Raw genomic sequence first — 23,516 nt, 5'->3', positions numbered from 1 at the left:
CACCCAGCTAATTTTTTTTTTTTTTTTTTTTCTTTTGAGACGGAGTCTCGCTCTGTCGCTCGGGCTGGAGTGCAGTGGCCGGATCTCAGCTCACTGCAAGCTCCGCCTCCCGGGTTTACGCCATTCTCCTGCCTCAGCCTCCCGAGTAGCTGGGACTACAGGCGCCCGCCACCTCGCCTGGCTAGTTTTTTGTATTTTTTAGTAGAGACGGGGTTTCACAGTGTTAGCCAGGATGGTCTCGATCTCCTGACCTCGTGATCCGCCCGTCTCGGCGTCCCAAAGTGCTGGGATTACAGGCTTGAGCCACTGCGCCCGGCCCCAGCTAATTTTTGTATTTTTAGTAGAGATGGAGTTTCACCATGTTGACCAGGCTGGTCTTGAACTTCTGACCTCAGGTGATCCACCTGCCTCGGTTTCCCAAAGTGCTGGGCTTACAGGCGTGAACCACGACACCCAGCCAGTGAGTGAACAATTTTAACTGTCCTTGTTGTATGATCATTTTTTACTGAATTGTACCTTGACTCAAAAAATCCAAATAACGGAATAGTCATGCGAGGGCTCTGGCATGGAAGTGGGCTTCCTGGGATGCTTGCCAATGAGTTCCTTTTTGAGGACACAGAGTCTAAGTGGAAAGATTAAGTGGAGAGGCAGCTCCACCCTCTAAGTCTTATTCCTATGTTCCATTCAAATCTTGCTAGCCCGATTTCTGTGGGGTCTGGGCTTTGGAAATTCTCTTTTTTCATGGATGTCTCAGTGCACCTTGTTAAACCGAATTTGGACTGTTTTGTGTTCATCAGCTTCCAGCTCTGCTGATTGGTTCCAGTTTCCTTGCTCATGAAAGCCAAGATAATCTGGCATCCACCAGTCAGGCATCCTTAAGTATCTGGCACCAAGGTAAACCTGGAAGCCAGTTAAGAAGTCCCAGTGATCCAGCACACTCACTGCGTGATGAGAGACAGTTGTGGCGTTCCAGAAAGAGCACTGGAATAGGAGCAGGAGAACTGGGTTCTTGTCTAATCTTTGCCTCTACTGCATCATGGAAATTTGGGCATTTCTGTGATTTCTCTGAAATTCTCTTTCCTCAGCTATAAAATGGTAGTTTGAACTAGATAGTTTCTCAAGTGTCTTCCAGTTCCAAATTACTGAGTATATGAAAAACTAAAAGAGCTAAGCTTCATTTATGCTTGTTGTTGCAGAAACACAACTTAGCTTTAAAGATATTTACAGTAATTGCCTAAAGTTGCATATACTTCTGATCCTTTTCCACAAAAGTAGTTTGTATAACAACAAAATGAGAAGGGACACGGTCAATATTCCAGAGGAGAGAATTAACCTCTTCTTACCTCAATGTTCCCTGACATTAAGGGGGATGATAATATCTAACTCAGAATTATGGGGAAAACTAAATGAGATAATCCCTGGCACTTAGAATAATCCCTGGCACTGGAGAAAAAGGAAATGTTAAGTGAAAGTTATTATTAATATAAAATTAGAAAGATTAAAATTTGCATGGGCCACAGTGACTCATGTCTGTAATCCCAACACTTTGGGAGGCTGAGATGGGAGGATTGCTTGAGCCCAGGAATTTGAGACCAGCCTTGGCAACATAGTGAAACTCCATCTCTACAAAAATTACAACAATTAGCTGGGTATGGTGATGCAGTCTGTGGTCTTAGTTACTCAAGAAGCTGAGAGGTGGGAGGATTGTTTGAGCCCAAGAGGTCAAGGCTGCGTTGAGCCATGATCGCACCACTGCCCTCCAGCCTGGGCGACAGAGTGAGACCAAAAAAATTGCCATGGAATTGTAGTAAGGGTTATGCTGAAATAATAAATGTTCGGCAGTTGCTCAGAAGTCAAGATGAGACTAGAATAGAGAATACAGAAACAGACCCATTTATATATACAACCACCTGGTTTTTAGCAAAGATGTTACTGCTGTGTAGTGAGAAAAAGATGGTTTTAATCAATAAATGGTACTAGACCAGTTGGATATCCATATGGGGAAAAAATTGGTTTTGACCCCTGCTTTGTACCACACATAAAAATGAGTTCCATGTTGCTCATAGATCTGAGTATGAAAGTAACACATTAGCACTTTTAAAGATAACCTAAGAAGAATAACCTTATGACCTTGGTGTAGGCAAAGATTTTTTAAGTGGAGCACAAAAAGCGTAAACTTTAAAGGAAAAGACTGATAAATTAGATTTTATTAAAATGAAGAACATCCGTTCATCAAAAGATATCATTAAGATTGTTGAAAAGGGTGCGGTGGTTCATGCCTGTAATCCCACCACTTTGGAAGGTGTAGGCGGGTGGATCCCTTGAAGTCAGGAGTTCGAGACCAGCCTGGCCAACATGGTAAAACCTCTTTCTACTAAAAATATAAAAATTAGCCGGGCATGGTCATACACATCTGTAATCCCAGCTACTGGAGAGGCTGAGGCACGGGAATCACTTGACCCGGGACGCAGAGGTTGCAGTGAGCCAAGATTGCACCACTGCACTCTAGCCTGGACAACTGAGTGAGACTCTGTCTTTAAAAAAAATAATTGTTGAAAAGGCAAGCCACAGAGTGGGAGAAGATATTTGTAATATATGTATCCAGCACATGACTCTTACCAATATATCATATAAAGACTTGAACAGGCACTTCATAAAAGAAGATAACCAATGGTCAAAAACATGAAAATATTGTAAGTCCAGAGGGAGAATAGAGATGAAAACCACCATAAGATACTAATTATGTTCCCACCACATTAGCTAAAAGTTTTTAAAGCTGAAAATGTTAGTGAGGGTGTGGAGCAATTAGAACTTTCATATACTGCTAGTAGGAGTGTAAGTTGCCACAACTACTTTGGGAAACCATTGTACAATATGTAATAAAGTTGAGTGGATTCATAACTCATGGCCCAGCAGTTTTAGTCTTAAGTATATACCCCATAGAAAGGTGTATATATATACAGAAACGTTCATAGCACCGTCACTCATAATAGCGAAAAACCAAAAACAATCTAAGTGCCTGATAACAATAAAATTAATAAATTGGGGTATACTTTTACAATGGAATATTATATAGCAACAGAGTGAAGCAAATTCAAAACACACATGATGAATATCAAAAACGCTATGTTGAGCAAAAGAAGCCAGACCAAAAATAGATACATACTATATGCATGTGAATCTAGTTATGTAAAATACAAAGAAAGGTGAAACCGATCAATGATGATAGATTATAGAGGTCAGAAATGTAATTGTCTTTGGTGAGTGTAAAGACTGGGAGGAGGCATGAGAAAAGCTTCTGGAATTCTGCATACGATCTATTTCTTGAAACTGGGTGGTGGTTACATAAGTATATTTACTTTGTAAAAATTCGCTGAACTGTATGCTTAATGTTTGTATGCTTTATGTATTTCATGCCTTAATAAAAGTTTTATTTAAAAAAAAAAACAGAAGGAGTACACAAAAAATGGAAACAACCCAAATGTGTCTGCAGCCAATGAATGGATAATTTAATATGGTGTATCCATATAATGGATTATTATTCATTCATAAAAAGAAATGAAGTACATGGTGCAACAGAGGTGAACCTTGAAAATAAACTAGGTGAAAGAAGACAAGCATAAAAGGGCACTCATATTCCATTAATATGAGATGTCAGAACAGGTACATCTGTAGAGACCAGAAATAGATTAGTGGTTGCCTGCAGCTGGGAAGGTTGGGAGGAAATAGGGAGTGACTGTAAACACATATGGGCTTTCTTTTTGGGGTGATGAAAACGTTTTAAAATTTATTGTGGTTGTGGTTGCACAACTTTGTGCCTATGCTAAAAACCATTCAGTTGCATACTTTGAGTGAACTGTGTGGTATGTTAATGAAATCTCAATAAAGCTGTCATGAAACAAAAAGTTAAGAGATACTGGTAACTGTAATAATGATTAAAACATTGTTAATCCTCATCAGCCTTAGGAAAAGGCTGCACCACCATATGATCCTTTGGTATGATAGGTGAGCACATTGTTACTAGAGTCAGACAATGTTCTAATCCTGGCTTTGCCATTTACTGACTGTGTGACTTTGGGCAAATCATTTAACCTCTCTGAGTCTGAATGTTCATCTGTAAAATGTAAATATTAACAGTACCTAACTCATAGAACTTTTGTGAAGATTACTCATTTAATCAAGAAATAGTTGAGTGTATTTATATTCCAGCCACAATAAATAAAACTATTATCATCATCCAGGAGATACTGCATCTGAAGAGTCTTAACTCCATTTTAGTGAGAGAGGCTACAAGTGAACTTGAGCATATGTCATGAGGACAGGACATCTTTCCCCAACTATACCACAGCCATGTCTATTACAAAATACGAAAGTCATGTTCAAGGCCAGGTGGGGTGGCTCACGCCTGTAACCCCAACATTTTGGGAGGCCGAGGTGGGAGGAATTCGAGCCCAGCCTGGGTGACATAGTGAGACCCCGTCTCTACAAAGAATTTAAAAATTAACTGAGTATGATGGTGCATGCCTGAAGTCCCAGCTGCTCAGGGGGCTGAAGTGGAAGGATCACTTGAGCCCGGGGAGGTGGAAGCTGCAGTGGGCCATGATTGTGCCACTGCACTCCAACTTGGGTGACAGAGCAAGACCCTGTCTCACAAAAAACCCAGGAAATTGAGTTATAACTAACTGATATATGGACAGCTCAGAAATAGAAAATGACCAGTAGTAAAAAGACTACTTGACAAGGTTTTCATTTCAACAAATATTTATTGTCTCCGTAAAGGAATTACTATCAGTCATATTGAAAATCATACTATGTCTACTTACTTGTTCTACTTATTAAAATGTTTGTTCTGCAAAATGAATGTATAATCTTTTAAAATTAAATTGAGAGTGCTTGTAGTCTACAGGTGTTGAAAAAGAAGCAGGTATGAGTTTGTCAAGTACCTGATGCTAAGGGACAAATCTCCATAATGCAGTGGTTAGGAACTCCGGTTTTGGAGTCAGACCTTGATGCAAGTTGTCTGACCTCCCTGGGTCTCAGTTTCTTTATCTGTAGAAAGAGATTAGTCTCATAGCATTGGAAGATTAAATGAATTAATATAATGAAGTGCTTTAAAAAGTAAGCAGTCAATATGCCATTATTATGAGACCACCAGTATGGTGGATTCTCATACCATAAGCATGCATAAATTATGTATATAATTTCTGGTTAACTTTTGTGAAGTCTTGGGGGGTCAGAAATGGTTTCCCTTTCATGCAAAGAAATTAATAAGTGAAATTGAATGATTGGATCCAAAAGGGCTAATTGGGCATGGTGAGAAAATAACAACCCAAATGATATCTCCAGTGTCAGAGAAAAGCCACTAAGGGTTTTTGTCACCGGCATATAAAGCAATGAGCTTTTGCCTTTCAGAATTCTAGGTAAATATGAAAGTTGTTTCAATTTCTGATGTAAGGAATGCTGGGATTGGATTAAGCAGTTAACAACATTTAGTTTGTAGGCATTTTAATACACATAGTTGTTTTATATTTCTTTAAAACATTGAAAATTATATATCTCTGATATATTTGGCTGTTAGAGACTAGTACTTATGTCCTGGGACTTTTTTTTTTTTTTTTTTTTTTGAGACGGAGTTTTGCTCTTTTTGCCCAGGCTGGAGTGCAATGGTGCTATCTCGGCTCACCGCAACCTCCACCTCCCGGGTTCAAGCGATTCTCCTGCCTCAGCCTCCTGAGTAGCTGGGATTACAGGCATGCACCACCATGCCCAGCTAATTTTGTGTTTTTAGTAGAGATGGGGTTTCTCTATGTTGGTCAGGCTGGTCTCCAAGTCCCAACCTCAGGTGATCCACTCGCCTCAGCTTCCGAAAGTGCCGGGATTACAGGCGTGAGCCATTGCGCCCAGCCGGGACTTGTTAAAAATAGAAAAATCTGCAAATGAATGAAAATATGCTGCAATTCTGTTTTCAGACCTAGACCTGGGGGAAACCATTCTGCTGGGATTCTACACATACATTCCCTGCATAGCCTCAGACATAAGAAAGACTAGGTCCCCATGCTGGCCATACGTGCCGAAGGCCATAAAATAGATGACAACACATGCCATGACCTACTACGTACTGCAGTCACATTTCTGGCATGAAAATAGTTGTTTCCTGTTCAGAAAGAGTATGCCCAATTCTCCGCTACTTCATTTACTAAGGTCACCTTTATGGAGCTTGCCTGCAAAGTGCTTTAGTCACCAAAATCCACCAGGAGAATTGACCAATAAGCTAGCATCAATTTACTGCCTCTTGCTCAGGCTGGCCAGTAGTGCTGTTTCTTGGTGTGTGCTGGGAAGTCAAGAGGTACACAGGTGGCTAGGGTGGACATAGAGTTTTGTTGATGTGTTTTATTTTAAAAATCCAAGACTCTTTACCAAGTAAAACACTTATGATTCAAAATTAAAGTTTACATCTAAGCAAAAGAAAATTCAAAATCCTGTCACTCGAAACCATTGTTACCTTCTTCTTATATTTTCTCCAGATATTTTAAAGCAGGGTTTGCATTTTTTATTTTATACTTTTATCCTTGTTGCTTTTCTCAGCCTTTGAAAACTGAAAACATTACAAATGTGTGTAACGGATAAAGGAACAATCCTGATATCTGCTGCCTCTTAAGATCATCACTGAGGACATTTTTATTCTGCTCCTTCTTAGCAGTAACCTTCAACTTCTGCCTCTATTGGCTTGTTGTTGTTTTAAAACTTTGAGCTAGTTTTACTTAACTGGATTTGTCCTTTTCAAACTTTTTTCTTTTCTTGCCTTCAGCCCTGCCTCCTCTTCTTTTTTTTTTAATGAAGAATTTTGAACATGCACAAAAGCAGAAGGAAGAGTATAATGAAACCCGTTGTTCCCATCACCTAGCCCCTGCATCGCTCATTCCACAGTCCTGCTCCATTCCCAACCCACCTGTACCCCAGCCCTTATTACTTTGACCTGTTCACTTTGTAATGATCTTCTAGGGTCCTTCGCAGTCCCTAGGACTTCACTGTGTTTTGGCTTTGAGGAAGAACCAAGTGCCTGCCCTGCTGCTCTCAAAGCTTCTCTGGAGCCTGCGCTCTGTCCTAGGCTTGACCGGCTGACCTGGGCTTTCCCCACTCATTGCTGAAATGCCTGGAAATTCCCAGACACTGAGTGCGCCAGCCTCGCAAGTTCAGCTCCTCATTCTCTTTCCTGTTAATGAAGAAGGCCATTGCTCAAGTCATTTGGAAGAGGAAAAGTGGAATTTACTACCTGGGTGTTCCTCGTCCATGCTGTTCATATAAATTTAAACTTAGATTCCTGAGAATTACATTGAACATGACAAAAATTGCTGTGTGGGCAGTTTTGTTGAGTACTTGCAGATTGATAGAGCCCTTAGTAATAATGAAGGGAAAAGGCTCTTGAAACTGCTTAGTTCCAGAAGATGAGCTCACCAGTTAAGGAGTTTGCAACTAAAGGTCCTCATTAACCTCTTGCTGGATGGCAAAGAGGAAAAAGAAGAAGAAAATCCAGGCTCTTCAAATCCTGACCTTTGGGGAGACCTAAGAAGAAGTCATCCTATGCTACCCCCTCCTCGTGGTGGGTTCCTGTATTTCATTCAGATTTACTTACCCCAGATGGTTTTTTTCACTTCAACTTCTCTTAAGTTTATAAAATATCCTCAAACCATTACCACGTCATGGCCATGGAGTGCTGCCATGGCTTGCTATACTGGTGGTCAGCTTTTGTGTGAGATTACATAACGAATACCACATGGAGCTGGAAGATGCCAGCGTTTGAGTTGTCCCTCTTACCTAGCAACCCAATCAGTGTTTCTCAGAGGGAATGTGCTTATCCCAAGTAAGAGATGGAGTTTATTGTGTGGCCACAAGGTGATCCAAGCCCAATTGAGTCTGTCTCCAATATTCAGTAGGATCATGCTGAGGCCAGGGCCCACGTCCTAGCTGCGTCAAGCTGCCCTGAGTCAGGCCCCTCATCGCTGGTGCTGTTTGGACAGCGGAACCTCACTTTCTCTCAGTCCTCTTGGTTGGATTACCCTTTCTGAACTTCCAGAATACTGTTTTGTATCTCCGTTGAGGCTCCTGTGTTGGGAAAACTGGCCACAGGATCAAGAGGGGTGACCCAAGCCAGAGCATTGTGTTCCCATCATAGACTGGGTGGAAACCAACCTGAGGGACAGGAAATCCAACATCTGTTCTATCTGTCAGGGTGTCCAGCAGATTGTACTTCTGATTGTGGTCTTCAGGCTCTTTGTTTTTGTTCAGTATGACTGCAGATGGCATTAATAGAGCCATGGTCTGCAGAGTGGGTGAGGTGGCAAAGTGAGAAAGTGAGTATGGTACATTCAAGTTACCTTTCCACTTAGCACTCCCCGGTGGCTTCCCATTGCACTTGAAGTAAAGAATGCCTCATCCTGACCCAGCAGGACAGCTCTCCTCAGGGCCCATCCACCTCACTAGCCTCCCTGCTTCCAGTTCTTCTCTGCTTTCCAGCCATCTTTCTATTCCTTAGACACAGCAAGCTTGCCCCCACCCCTCTTCCTTCGCTCTGGCTCTCCTGCCTGGGATACTCTCCCCCATGTCATCATGTGATGTGGTCTTTTTAGACCCACAGGTCTCAATCTGTTTCCTCAGAGAGACCTTTTCATTACTAATGAACTCTAAGATAAGCTCCAGGCATTTGCTGTTTTATTTTCTCCAAAGTCCTTTTTACTATCTAAGTAATCTTGTCATTTTTTTGTTTGCTTGTTGCCTTTCTCTCCCCACTTGACTGGAAGCTTGACACGAGAAGGGAGCTTGCATAGAAAAGGACCAGTACGTAGTAGGAGCTTAATAAGTATTTGTTGCATGACTGATTAAATGAATGAAGATAGTTATTAGGAAGACTATGAGGTAATTGAAAGCCAAACCATGTGGTTGTTTAGCCTGAAGGAGAAAAGTCCCAGGGGGGCCATATGCTGGCTGTCTCAGTAATTAAAGCTGGTACTACCCTAAAAGCACCTAGCCCTGCTTCACTCCTTTCTCTTGCTGTCGTCCGAGGAGATAGGCTTATTCTGGGCACCCTTATGAGCCAGAACTGGAGCCAATAAATGGAAACTCTAGGGAGACATATTTTGGCTTTGAAAGAGGGAAAAAATAATAATAATTGCTGCTTTACCTGAAGACGTAGTGAGCTTCACCAGAACAGCAGTGAGTTTTAAGTCACCTGAGGTATGCAGGCACAGCCTGTGTGCTGTCTTGCAGACCTGGTATGGAAAGGGCTCAGCACCTGCATGGGCAGTTAGGCAGGGTTTACAGTCCTTTCAGCCCAGAGCAGCAGGGGGCCTGCCTTATATTTTTTGTTACTTTCTTTTTCTTTCAGTAAATGTCAGTCACTGTGGGCCCAGCCCTTTCCCTACCCATCATGCTGATTACAGAGAGTCAGGAGGTAGTTCATGATCTACATGTAGTAAATGGGGGTAGAAGAGTTGAGAAGCTATAAGAAGACACAGAAGGGGATTGAGCCTGGTCTAGGTCATCAGGGCAGGCCTGCCGGAGGAAGTGACTTTAGGTGGTAGTTTGAAGGACCAGTGGGAGTTGCCAGGAAGAGGAATAGAGATAACCAGAGGGAGCCCCATCACAGTGTCTTGGGGGTATAACTGTCATTCAAGGGATAAGGACCAGGAAAGTCAAAACATGCACAGAGCAGACCCACATGATGAGCATTTGGGTTGGTATCAGCTCCTTGTGAAGTGGTGATAGAGGATGGTGTGCAGGGGAGGAGTGGGAGACACAAGACCATGGGATGAGAGGGGTGGGCAAAAACCAGGCCAGGCAGACCACGGAAGCCAGGTCTGGGCTGTGTGCTCAGGGAAGCAGAGGCTCTGGAGGGTGTAGATGGTGAGACGACAGGCAGATTTGTGTTTGGAAAGGGCACTGTTTTCACTATGGAAAATGAGTTTGAGAAATGGCAGGGAGAGCAATAGGAGGTTGTTAGATATTAGAAGAAGCCATGGTGGTCTTGGCCAAGGTGACAGTGGCGGGAAGGAAGGCATGGGCAGATGTGAGAGATGTATGGAAGGTAGAATCAGAGTGATTAATCGACACAGGCCTGAGAAAGTCCCAGGTTTCTTTTTGGGTTTAGGCAAGCCTGGGTATCACTTTTGGTTTAGTGGAGGTGATCCCACTTCCTGGGACAGGAAACACAGGGAGAGAAATGGTTTTGCTGACAGTAGGGGCTTATGGAGGTATGAGTGTGATGTGGTATGACTGTGGGACAGCTGAGTGACAATTCTCAGTAGACTTCTTATACATCAATCTGGAGCTCAGAGAAGTCTAGGCTGGTGATATACAATTAGAAAACCAAAGCACAGAAATGAGGTTTGAATCCCTGGAAGTAGGTGAGACAATCCAGAGAGAAGGGGTGGAATTAGAAGAGAAGGCAGCCTGGGGCAGAGCACAGAGGCTGGGCACACCACATGCAAAGGACACGGAGAGGCAAAGAAACTTGAAGAGGAGCAAACATAGAGCTTAGACACCCAGAGTGGGGCCCAGAGCTAAGGAGGAGTGTCTCAAGGTGTGGGGGTGGGGAGGACGCAGAATCACCAGGTTTCAGATACTGCTATAAGGTCAGGCCTACAAAGGTTTGGATTTAGTGCACAGAGGTTACAAGTGACCTGGACAAAGTTATTTTTTGCTGATGAAGTATATTAAAAGGCTTTCCAGGCGTCACATGTGCCTTAGTCCATTCAGGCTGCTGTAACAAAATACTGTAGACTAGGTGGCATAAAGAACTAAAACAATGGATTTATTCCTCATAGTCCTTGAGGCTGAGAAGTCCAAGATCAAGATGCTGGCAGATCCAGGGTCTGGTGAGGGCCTACTTCCTGGTTCATAGAGCAGCACCTTCTCGTTGCGTCCTTCCATGGTAGAAAGAATGAGAGAGCTCTCTGGGGTCCCTTTTATAAGGCACTAATCCTATTTGTGAGGGATCTACCTCTGTGGCCTAATCACCTCCCAGAGGTCCACCTCCTGATGCCATCACATTGGGGATTAAATTTCAACATGTGAATTGGCAGTGGGTGGGGAGACTGGGGGGAATAAATATCTATCACAACACATAATATTATTTTATGCGAGGCGTGTCCTGCTGATGTCAAGAAGAGCCTCTGTCACCACTGTAACCACTGTCCAGTCTCAGCAATGGGTAAAAGTGAATGAAGTGACCCAAGTCTGGAAGGCCCTTATCTCACTGCTGGTAAGGGAAGACCCCACCTGTAGTAGGTGACCACCCTGGTCCTGCTCATTCCTGGCGCAGGCCTCTTGAGTCGTTCAGACAGTCTCTGCACTACCAGCTAAAAATGACTGTAAGCTAGAAATGTAGAAGGGAGTGGTTTAGATTTTAAAGAGCTTGTTCATCTAATTAAATAGAACTGGAGTTAATGGCTTAGTGGTTGTTCTATAGTCAGGCCCTGCTACAAGTGGTTAAGGAGACTGACAGTGGGAACCAAAAGAGCCTGCAGGGACAGGAGTGTGGCTGTGAACATGGCTGGGAAGAGTCTCTGCCAGGACTTTTGAATCCAAAGCTGAGAATGTGGCTTCCATGGAGTTATGAGAGATAGGGGGGGATTTTGAGCTGTGGCCCACTGAGATGAAAAATTGGGTTGTATCATCTTGTCTTGGAGTTGCAGTGACAGCGTATGGCGAGGGGTAATAAAAGGAGCAAAGGATCTGGACCCAACCTGGTTTTGAATCTGGGCTTTCTCACTTTTTAGCTAGGTAACTAGAAAAGTGACTGAGAAGCTCTCTACATCTCAGATAATTCATCTGTGCAAAACGATTTGCATAGCTGTAGTCAAAGTTAGCTTGTGTGTGGAGCCCCTAGCACAGAGGAGACATTTAATAAATGATCACTCCTGCTATCTTTATTATCATTATTATTGTTATTATTATTATTTTTCTTGAGACAGTCTCACTCTGTTGCTCAGGGTGGAGTGCAGTGGCGCGATCTTGGCTCACTGCAACCTCCCCCTCCCGGGTTTGAGTGATTCTCCTGCCTCAGTAGCTGGGACTCCTCTCAAGTAGCTGGGACTACAGGCATGTGCTACCATGCTTGGCTAATTTTTGTATTTTTTTAGTAGAGATGGGGTTTCACCATGTTGGCCAGGCTGGTCTTGAACTCCTGACTTCAGGTGATTCACCCACCTCCACCTCCCAAAGTGCTGGGATTACAGGCCTTTATTATTTTTATGATCATCATTGTCCATGTTACATTTATGTAGTTGTTATGGATCACAAAACACTTTCAGATGTTCTCACTGATTGCAGTTCAGCTTACTCCCGTACACTTGAGTCATGACACGGGTGTATCTGCGAGCCTCATTAGACTGGGAGCTCCTTCAGTGGAGGGGTCCCCACTCACGGATGTCTAGTGCAGGCATAAACTAGAGGATCCATGTGAGGAAGCACTTCCCCTACCAGAGCTCTTCAGAAAGAGAGCAGGTGGCTTCAAGATGTCAGCTTCCCACCCTTGAGGATATGGCAGGGGCCACCTGGCAGGGACACTGTGGGGAAGTGGCTGCACTGGTTGGAAGGCTGGCTTCAAAGAGATCGTTTCTCAATCCCACTTTATAATCTATTAGTGTTTTAATTGGATGAAGCAGTTCTGATGTCCTGTCAAGTTCATTCAAAGGAGTGTTTATACTCATCTAAGTTTGTGGACCCTGGGCAAAGTGAGCCAGACATGGCTGCCCTGGGGATCCTTCCTCTCTCTGCTCTAACTGCTCTTTAAACACACAGACTCAGCCCTGGCAGATGAAAGTTTTAAATTTAAAAATATTTTAAAAGAATACTTTTATATGAAAGACAGTATCTTTTAAAATATCAAATTTGTCTTAAACATTTTGGCAGCATATGCCATGTAACTTTTGGATTTATGTTTTCTCTTTCATAGAATAAAAAGTTCAGTGCCACCACCTCAAGAGTTCTGCAAGTTCACATTATGTAAACATATATGATAAAATATTTACTTAGGGTTTCCATAAAAAAGATCCAAAGCAGAGAATAAGAGGGCTTCTCTTTGCTGGTTTCAGAGGCTCTGCTGGGAATTCTGAGTGAAATTTAAGTCTCTTAAATATGTTTTGATTGGCCTTCTTCGTATTTTATCTCCTGTAATGAACTCTTCGTCAGTTTGTCAATTTTGACTAAGGACAGAAAGTTCATGTGTAGTAACACAGAGACTGAATTTAAAATTATGGTTTATATCATGATGTAATAATCCTCTCTCTTGTCCTTTAGTCAATATTTACCTGGTAGGCCAATATATTATAATGCTGACTTCAAAAGAAGACTCTTTATTTTACCTTCTCTAAGTGTTGGTTTTAGATACTTGAAATATCAAAACTGGAAGTTGAGCCGTCTGAGACTCTTGGCTGAATTCATGTAAAGTTCAGTTCCTCGATCACAGGGCAGGTTTCACTGCTCCCATTGACCCAGCGACACAGCTGCGTGCCTGTCAGAATGAGGCAGCTAAGCTTGGAGTCATGCTGGTTCCTCTCAGCTTTCCAGACAGCCCTCTCTGTGGGAAACAGATCTGTTATGTTACCCCATAGCAGCCAGGATCGCTTAAGTGTACTTAAGTGTTCCTTTATGTATTACAGCTACAGGATTGGGCGGAAAAACCTGAAGAATGCCCTGTAGGAAGGTGGTCTCTGAGTGTCACACCAGATGAAGAATAAGGAATCTTAAATTATTTTCTTTGCTTGAACCCCTTTTTTCAAGCACCCCATATTTGAGCATTTTTCCATTTTAAAAACTGAGGGAAGAATTATCCCCCAGTGAAGGAGTAGGAGGATGATAAGTAGCTACACAGTTTGCAGATAAAATGTGTGATACCTTAGTACTGATCGTTCAGGTCACCAAAGAAGCAAATGGTACTATGTTAATAAGTTATTCTGAGCCAACCTGGGTGTGACTCAGGACTCTGTCAGTGAGTCATAATGGAAAGGGAATTGATTCACTCATTAACTGCCAAGTCCGCAGGTAGACTAGTTTCAGGCTCAGCTGGATCCTGAAGTTCAAATGAGGTCATAATTCTTCTTTTCTTTCTTAGACTATTACTTTCTATATTGGCATGGTTATGTAGCATAGATGTTTCCTGGCAGCTCCAGGTTTATGTGGTCCTTAGTGCCTGGGATTCCAGGAGAGAGACCCTCTTTTCTAGAGTTCATATCATTTATCAAGTGTATTGTTCAACTTAAGCAAATTCAACACTATGCTTGTATCTTCCATGTGTTTCTCTCTGCCCATTGTGTATCTTTAAACTGTATATTTATTTTATTTTATTATTTTATTTTTTCGAGACAGAGCCTTGCTCTGTTGCCCAGGCTGGAGTGCAGTGGCACGATCTCAGCTCATTGCAACCTCGGCCTCTAAAGTTCAAGCAATTCTCCTGCCTCAGCCCCCTGAGTAGCTGGGACTACAGGTGTGTGCCACCACACCTGGCTAATTTTTTTATTTTTAGTAGAGGCAGGGTTTTGCCATGTTGGCCAGGCTGATCTCAAATTTCCTGGCCTCAAGTGATCCGCCAGCCTTGACCTCCCAAAGTGCTGCGATTACAGGCATGAGCCACCATGCCCATCCTATATACTTATTTTACATGTATACTCTTTTTTGTAATCTGTTCATTTTGTACATTTTCATACACACATACATGTATATGTAAGTATATACATATGTATATACTCTTGTATGTGTATGTATATTTTTATTTTCACATACACTATATTTGATAGATGATTTACAGTATGTTCAAGAATAAATCTTAAGTTTATAACCTAACTACCCTCCCTCATTTAAGGTACAGTTCTAACAGCCTTGGTCATCTGACCAACTCTCTGGTAAACCTGATAGGGAGGGCAGGGCCTGTTAAAAGACAGCTCCACCAGGAAGGGAAGAAGCAGTTCTAAAAGGAAAAAGAAAGTGGGTCCTTTACCAGAGGGAAAAGATAAACCGACTATTGATTCATTCATTCAGCAAGTACTTCCTGAGAACCTATTATGTGCCAGGCACTCTTCCAGGCCCTGGGCGTACAACAGTAAACATTACACAAAAGGCCTTACTTGCCGGGAGCTTAGGGAGAGAGATAACAAACACACAAGCCGATAGAGATATGCTGTGATATCTGGTAGTGCTGAGAGCTCTGAAGAAAGACCGCGGTAAGCAGCAACAGGTGTGGAGTAGCTGCTTTACAGTGCAGGTGGAGGAAATGGGGTTGGGGGGTGGTGGGGAGTTGGAAGAGGCAGACAGGTGGAGGAAACAGGGGGAGGGGGATAGAGGAATCTCTTCTTGTTTTGGGATTCTCTTTCAGTTGACCCAAATAAAGTAAGGAAGATTTTGATAGGCAGATCCTATTAAGACTATCCCAAGCATAGGGAAAAGTATGAGTCAAGCCAACGTCTAAATGTCTTGAGGGAAGATCTGTTCAGGGAGTGGAAAGAAGTTTCCCATGACAGCTGCATACAGAGCATATGAAGGATGGGGCTGAGGTTGCTTGGGGTGTGACCCTGCAAGGACATAAATAACAAGCTAAGAGTACCTTTCCCAGACCCACATTTAGAAAGATCACAGCAAAGTGTGGAGGGCCAGGTGAGGGGGCACAGAGGCAAGGTAGGGCAGCCAGGTGTGGGCTGAATAGGGCAATGGCCAGAGGGAATGGGAAGGAAGGGCAGAGCTTTCAGAGGTTGTGTCTGCAAGATTTGGGGATTAATTCACTTCTAGTGACCTAAAAGGATTTGTTCATCACCCAGAATGAGCCATATCTTCTTATGTTTACTCAAAGATAAGAAGCCTTTAGAAATGGGAGACATCTTGGGAAAGTGGTTAATCTTGTTTATTCACAAGACAATTTCATCATCTTTTGCTATACAATGAGGAAGGCAACAGTAGTGCGGGTCACAGGGGGAGGTGGCCAAGGAAGGAAGAAAGCAAGACTGGATCTACATTGCAGGTCCTGTGGCCTCTGGGAGTGACATACATTCTAGGAAAGGACTTCTGGGAGGGAATGCTGTGGCTTTCCATGCCAGCCTGATAGTCTTTCTCGTGCATTTATAGGCAACTTCGAAGTGGGAGTTCACATTGCTGACGTGAGTTACTTTGTTCCGGAGGGATCCGATCTGGATAAAGTGGCTGCTGAGAGGGCCACAAGTGTCTACTTGGTTCAAAAGGTAAAAATCCGTCTCCAGTTTCTTTTTTCTTGCTTTGTTTATTTGTTTGTTTCCCTGGAAAAGTGTGTGCTCGCTGTTATGACATGTTCTCCGGAAAGAGAAGCCAAAGAAAGACACAGGTGTTCATCTGAGGCCTCACCCCGGAGTGGCCCTGCTATATAAGTAACTGACAGATACTCAGCTTCAGAAAGAAAGGAGGCAAAATACCTGCTTTCAAACGATTCTTCTAAAGCAGGGCTTGGCAAACTCAGCCGACACCAGCCACTAGTTTTTGTAAGGTTTTATTGGAACTCAGGCACATGCGTTTGTTCATGTATTGTGGCTGCTTTCATACTACTTCAGCAGAGTGGCATGACGATTTCCTGTTACTATAGGCCCTTTAAGGAAATGTTTTCAACCCCTGTTCTAAAAGGTGGGAGCCAATCTGGTCCTGACCTGCCCATTACAAGATAGCCATGGGAGTCTCTGAGATGGAAAAGCGAAGGGAGATGAGGAGGAGTCTGAGCTTTTCCCTCTCATCCTGACTACACCACTCTTGGTTAGTTGCTAAGTGTCTACAGAACTCCCTAGACTCATCTGTGAAATGCAGGGATTGGACAGATACATCTCAAAACGTCCCTTCCATTCTATGTACCTGTACCTGGCACATTCAATGGTAACCATGAGAATCCATTCCTTTAACAAGTATATATTGAGCACCAATTATCTGGTGGACACTGCAGTAGGCCTCAGAGACAGGGGTTAATGAGACCAAGCATGAGTAAGTTCTGCCTTCCACACTGTGGTTCATGAATTCTGCCAGGTTTCTTTCTCTTCTTTCCCTCCTCTGATCCTCTGCTCATTTGCTCATCTTCCTTCTTCGGCCATATCTGGACTTCCACTTCCTTTCTAGCTTTTTAAAATTTGGCAGTCCAATTTGGGATTCTACCTATACTAGCTTGAGGCTTCCTGCCTCACAAACCCACGCACTAGGACATGATTCTGGTATTTGCTCATTGACTGCCCTAAGGTCGGAGGAATATCCCCACCGTCCACCCTAGAATGCACCACCATAAGTGCATTCTGGAATTTCTGGGCTCCACTTCTACAAAGTGCCTACTTAATGTCCACAAAGGTATTGGCACTTCTGGAGCAAAAGCTATCCAGGAACGCCCAAAAGTTTCTAGGATTTCTGGTATTTACCAAGTGTCACTGAGAGTTCCTCTCATGTTTTCAACTTGTCTACCCTGAAAACTAACCTCTCAAAAGGGAAGAGACTAGTCTAGGCTTTGAATGCAGCCATATCCTCTAGGGCTGAAGATCCTGTTGCCTGTGGCCCAAGCTTAGTTCCCCCAATGTAGCTGAGCTGAGCTTTTGACAGTGATGTCTTCCACCCTGTGGTAGAAGTCACCCTGTCTGAGACCCTTTGTTTCTGCTACAAAGGGAGCTAGCCTAGATGGGCTGTCTTGTCCCAAAGGAAAGCCAGAGCTGTTATCTGCCATAGCTGCCTTCAATAAGTGGAGGTCCTACCTAGGAAGACGTGGTACCTCCTCTCCCCTGCCCTAGGATAGTACTCTCTGTATTACTGAAACCTAGAATGTTTGAGCAAAACCCTAGCTCTACCTGCTCCAAGAGAATTGGACAGCCAGTTTCTTCAGAAGTACAGCTTTGCCTGCCATTCACATTAGGTGATCAGAACCACCATGTACATGTTTTCTGCCATCCCATAAATGAGAATAGTGAATGGAGAGGAAGACAGAGTTGATCAGAGCCAGGAAATTCTGAGTCAGAAGCTGTGTGATCATCAAAACCCTGTTCCAGGGAACCGTGTCATGGGCAATAGGTAATCTCTATGCACAGTGATGCCTGAAAGACCCAGCACCTTCAGTGACCAATTAGTGAGGATAGCTAGCTGTGTCCTCATCTGAGCAGGGGGAATTCCGTACCGGACTTTGCTTGTGTCAAACATACTGTGTCCCTACCTGACCTCTGTGGCTGGCCTAAGCCTCAATGCAATGTTTAAGAACTTCTCTTTGACCCCCGGCCCCTCACAATGTCTGTGACACCTGTGTCCAAGCTCTGGGCAGGTATAGGCAGCTTAAGAGAATGCAGCACAAACTTCTGACCCGCAAGGATCTCTTAAGCACACAGGGCTTCCTGCCTGACCCCCAAGCACCAGCTGCTGCGCTCTCCTTTTATAACTAGGAATTACTTTTCAAAATCAGAAAATGAAAAAATCAAATTGGGTTAAGTAATTAAGCGTGTTTCCTTTTCTGTTTCCTTTGGTTTTGTGTTTGTCACAGTTCTAGAATTTCTCTGTGGGACTACAGAGTTGGGGCTCTGTTGCTGAGTTGTGAAAGCGGGGAGCTGGGTGGAGGAAGGGCCCGCATGCGTCTGCTGCCCAGCACTGCCTCCAGCTTGGCAGGCACAAGTGGCGCCGGCCCGCAACCTTGGACAGCAGCAGCTGTGCGCTCTGATTCCTTTGAACCGCTGCTCTGACCTTTCTTCCTACTCGGTTTTGTTTCTTAAAGGACTGTGTCCAGGAACTTTTCTGCTGTTTTCACTTTACTTTGCCTATAAAGGTCTTCTGAAAAGCTGGATGAGCTGTGTTTCCGCTCTCCAGATTCTCTGCTTTCTCACTTGGCACAATCATTTCTCCCAGCTTCATCACACAGGGAAGAGGGGCTGGGGTTCCAGTTGGTTTCCCATCTATAGGGAATGTGGCACTGATTTAATTCAGATCTGTAAGTGACTGATGCCAGAATTGCAGTCTTAGCTCATTATCTAAACTAATTGGGGGATTAACCTGTGGAATAGGACAGTATACAGCATAACAGGTCTTGGGTCCAAATACCATCTCACTGACTTTTTAAATGAAATTCTTTTTGTTGAGATTTTGCTCACAGTAATAAGTATTTGGATATTCTTGTTAACAATAGGATATACTCAGGACAAAAGATAAATTTAAATAGTGTCCATTTAAATATCAGGAAAAAGCTTTTTGACAGAAGATGGTTCCATTAGGACAGGGGACAGCTGCCCACCTGAACTTTGGCCTGTCCTTCTCAGAAGGATACAACATTTGCTCAGTTAATGCCTCTCAACTGTCTTCTCTGGGAGATAAATATATTGTAATCGCAAAGTTTAAGGTAATTTTAGAAAATAAGCGAATTAAGCTTTAAAAGTAAAAGAAAACCTAAACAGTTGAAACCTAAACCTAAATTTTCTGCCTACTGGCCCAAGCATTCATGTTATTTTAGGTGCGAAACAGCTCAAGTGAAAGTTTGCCCATAAATCTCTACGATATTTTATTGGTACTGCTTTATAATAGAGATCAAAGATTGGGATTGGAAGCCTGTCTTAATGTAGAGTCCAAAGAGTTTTAAGATGTTTCTTTCTGACACCAGCAGGTTGTCCGATTGTTGATGTTTTGTTAATGTCAAACTGTGTAGCAAAGAGTTGATCAAATTCTGAATTCATGGAAGTGTTGATATGGAAAAGAAAACTCTTTAAACAAAGATGTTGGCTGGCAAGTGAATTAATCTATTTCCTTTAAGTTATTTCAGTGTGTAAGTGGGGAGCTAGCTGAGAGTACCTTGTTGTTAAAACCTCGAAGTCCTGAGAGAAAAGGGGTAAAAGTCACCAATTCTTAGACTGCAGATATGGGCAGCGATGGCCAATGGGTTATCGCACTGAAGGCCTGAGGGGGTGTGGGTGGGGAGCCAGCAAAGGCCTGGGCTGAAAGGGGCAGAAGAGGCCCTGCAACCCCTCCAGGTGGTGGAGAAGCCCCTATGACTTGGCTTGTGGGCATCTGGCTCCCACGTCACTGCTAGTCCTTCCTGCTCCTCCTTGCCTGAATGATTGATTCTTCCCTTCTGTGGCCCTTTGTGTTGGTCACAGGGCTGTCCTGGCTAACCTGCTGCTGAACTTGGCCAGCCTGCCCGCTGTGGCTTTAGCAGATGTTTCTGCTCTCTGAGACTAATATAAGATTTTATAGTCTTGTTGGTACCCCCACCCAGCTGCCTTGGGCAGTAGTGTATTTACCCAAATGATCAATTTCTCTCTACTCTCTCAAGACCTGGTCCAGAATGCTTAGAAAGTCAGTGTCCTATCATCACTGTCCCTTTTCTCCACGGCCAGCTCTTAAGCTCTGCCCTGACTCAACTTTGGTTCTGGCCCCAAAGCATGCTTAAGAGGGCTTAGCATCCTTCAAGCCCCGTTTCCTTTTCTGCTGCCTGAAGTCCTTATCAGTCTTCATCCCCTTGGTATTTGTTGAGTACCAGCTGTGTGTCATGTTACAGGGATGTAAAGATGGGACAGATTCTGGTCTTGCCCTGGGGAAGCAGAGGAGGTGGACAGGTAGCAAACACTTGCAATGCATCAGGCTACCTTCAGAATTGCCCCAAAGGTGAGGAGGTGTTAGAGAAGAGAGAGAGGTTGTATCTGCCTGGGCTGGTGGTGGGAGAGGAGCTTCTGCAAGGGCCAAGAAGACTTCACAAAGCAATTGTGTTTTGAACAGTGTTTCACATTTTGAGTAGAAAATTTCTAGATAAAAAATGGGCAGAGAGGGCATTCCAGGCAGAGGCTAGAAAAAGCATAGAATGTTCAAGGAGCAGAATGCAGTTTGGAATTGTTGAGGTGTGTGTTGTAGAGAGAGCCATGGATGAGGTTACAAAGAGAGGCCTGGAGTGGCAGGCGAAGGAGCTTGGATTTTGAGGGCAAGTAGAGAAGCGATACGATCTCCTTCGACCAAAATAGAAAATCACCTTAGCAACTGTGTGGTTGAAGGATAGCGAGGCCAGAGACAGGAAAATTGTCATCAGTAACAGGGCCCTTCCCCCCAATCACATCCTCTTGAGACTCTGAGTAACTACCCCAACACAGAGATCTTTGCTCACAAAATCTTATGAGAGTTTACCGATATGGTGATGTCCAACTGGACCCCAGGAGAACTAGAACAATAGATGCCTTTAGCCTAGTGCCAAATGGACATTCTGAACAAGCAGCATTTCATTTACTACATATTACAATTTCTTCCCATTTCTGGCAATGCATATCACACAAGAAGAAGTAGGGAGAAGCAAAGGGCAGGGAAAATGGAGAAGTTAGCTTCCCACTGTTATCTTTGCTGTCCCCTTGGAGATAGGGTTCTTCTCCTGCTTCCCCGTGGGGAACCCTTGGCCACCTATGACCTTAGCCACTGAACATTGAGGGTCCAGGCTTTTCCAAAAACCCCTTGGCCCCATCGAACCCTTTAGGCCCTCCTTCATCCACAGGACATGCAAAAGTCCATTTACTAAATTCAGCTCCTTAACTATTGGGAAGGTAAAGCAGTGTGTCCTAATATAAATGGAATTGCAGATTATCATTGAGTGGAGATTAGTAAGAAGATGCAAAAGTCTGGAGAATAAGCAAGTCTTATCTAGAATAATTTCTGCTCCAGAATTGTCACTGATTTTTATCCTGAGAGAGGAAGAGAGACATATCCACACTTGAACAGTGGAAGGAGGAGAGGAAAAGACTCATTTGAGAGAGTTAGAATGTCAGATCTAGGCTTGGGAAGTGATTGGATATAGAAGGCAGAGAGAGGAGAGTGAAGAATCATAGGCCAATCCTCAGCTGTGTTCTGGGGGCAGGGGTGAGGAGCGTGGTGAGGCATGGGTGCGGTGTTTTGATTTTTGGTGGTTTTGAGGGAGTGGTGGTCGTTTGCTTCCTTACTTATTTAACTTGGGACAGAGCGCTGCTCTTAACAGAGGTAGGAAATGTAGACAGTGGAACAGGTGAAGAAGGGAGGAAAATGCTGAACTTTGTCTTCTCCATGTGGAGTTTGAAATGTTCATGGGACATCGAGTTCCTGGTGTCCAGAGGGCATTGTAGAGGTATGTGGAGTCACAAGGCCAGAGGGCCAGGCCTTGGACATGGAAGACACTCATTGTGAGATGGCAGGAGACCAGGGCACACGTGTAAAGTGAGTGGGCCTGGGAGAGACTGGCCAAAGGAAAGAGCTGGTAGGTTGCTTGCAACAGATTGAGTCTGATGATCTCAGTTTTCTCTGTGAAGAAGAGTTGAGGTTTTCTATTGAGAAAGATTGAGAAGGCAGTCAAATAAGAGGTCTGAGGAGAGTAGTAACATTTTGGAACCTCATCTGAGGGGCGTGGGGAAGGAACTAACAAAGACAGGTGAAAGGCCTTGCCAACCCTCATGGAGGTAAGAACTAAGACAGCTTAGCAACTCACCTCCACATGGCCCAGCAATTTTCTCTGTCACTGCTCAGTGAGGACTTGCAGAAGTAGGAAAGGCCGATTTATAAGATCAATCATGGGGTTTGTGGAGCTGGGATAGTAGAAGTGAGGGAAATAAAGAACCTTGAAGGAATTATCCTTGTGGTTCACACTGCATAGCGAAGTTAATGAGGACAAGATAGGATAAGACTAGGGAAAAGGATCAAGGGGTCAGGGAATGTGTGAACATTTGCACAGTTTTAATGATAGCCAGGAATTTCCCAACTCCTGGAGAGACCTTTCTTTTCCAGTCAGACATGGTGTTCCACACTTATCACCCTGGCCCCGAGGCTCTCAGGAACCATGGCAGGCCTCACGTAGCTGAGCTGTGTGCATGGACTGTTACGCCATGGTCCAGGTGAGTCTCCCTCTGACATACGGGACTTGGATTGGAGAAAGCAGCTGATCAGAAGGGGCTGCCTGCCTCTCCTTTCCAGCCCTCCTTCACAGGGATCCTGCTGTGCCTGGGGTTGTGGGAGAGCACATTCACCGTGACGCTGGCAGGAATTAGGCCCCATTTATGAGAGACTGATGTGCCAGACCACAAATGTGATTGTAACCTCTTAATTCCTTTTCCTTTGAAACACAGAGGAATAACCATCTATTTACAAAACTATATAAACATAAAGAGTGTTTTCTATGAGAATTTCAACTCAATTCTGCTTTAAGACCTGTTAAATGTCTTTTATAAGGAATGCTTCTTAAAAATTAAATATAATAGGGACCAGGCGTGGTGGCTTACGCCTATAATCCCAGCACTTTGGGAGGCTGAGGCAGGTGGATCATTAGGTCTAGAGATCGAGACCACAGTGAAACCCCGTATCTACTAAAAATACAAAAAATTAACCGGGCATGGTAGTGGGCACCTGTAGTCTCAGCTACTCGGGAGGTTGAGGCCGGAGAATGGCATGAACCTGGGAGGTGGAGCTTGCAGTGAACCGAGAGCACGCCACTGCACTCCAGCCTGGGCAACAGAGCAAGACTCTGTCTCAAAAAAAAAAAAAAATTAAATATACTAACCAAAAAGTTTTAA

At 43.8% G+C, this 23,516-nt stretch overlaps 1 protein-coding gene across 1 annotated transcript in view; it reads left to right on the top strand.

Annotated features, from left to right (window-relative positions):
- DIS3L2 (DIS3 like 3'-5' exoribonuclease 2) overlaps positions 1-23,516 on the top strand; it is a 390,397-nt gene that overhangs the window by 274,871 nt on the left and 92,010 nt on the right. The window contains exon 11 of the mRNA XM_017886189.1: positions 16,111-16,223. Within this exon, the coding sequence (XP_017741678.1) occupies positions 16,111-16,223 (113 nt within the window). The remainder of the gene's footprint in view (positions 1-16,110; positions 16,224-23,516) is intronic.

Source organism: Rhinopithecus bieti, unplaced genomic scaffold, assembly GCF_001698545.2.
Source record: "Rhinopithecus bieti isolate Rb0 unplaced genomic scaffold, ASM169854v2 scaffold_13704, whole genome shotgun sequence".
Lineage (NCBI taxonomy): Eukaryota > Metazoa > Chordata > Mammalia > Primates > Cercopithecidae > Rhinopithecus > Rhinopithecus bieti.
The sequence above is the reverse complement of the archived record's forward strand: the minus strand, read 5'-3'. Positions and strand labels throughout refer to the sequence as shown.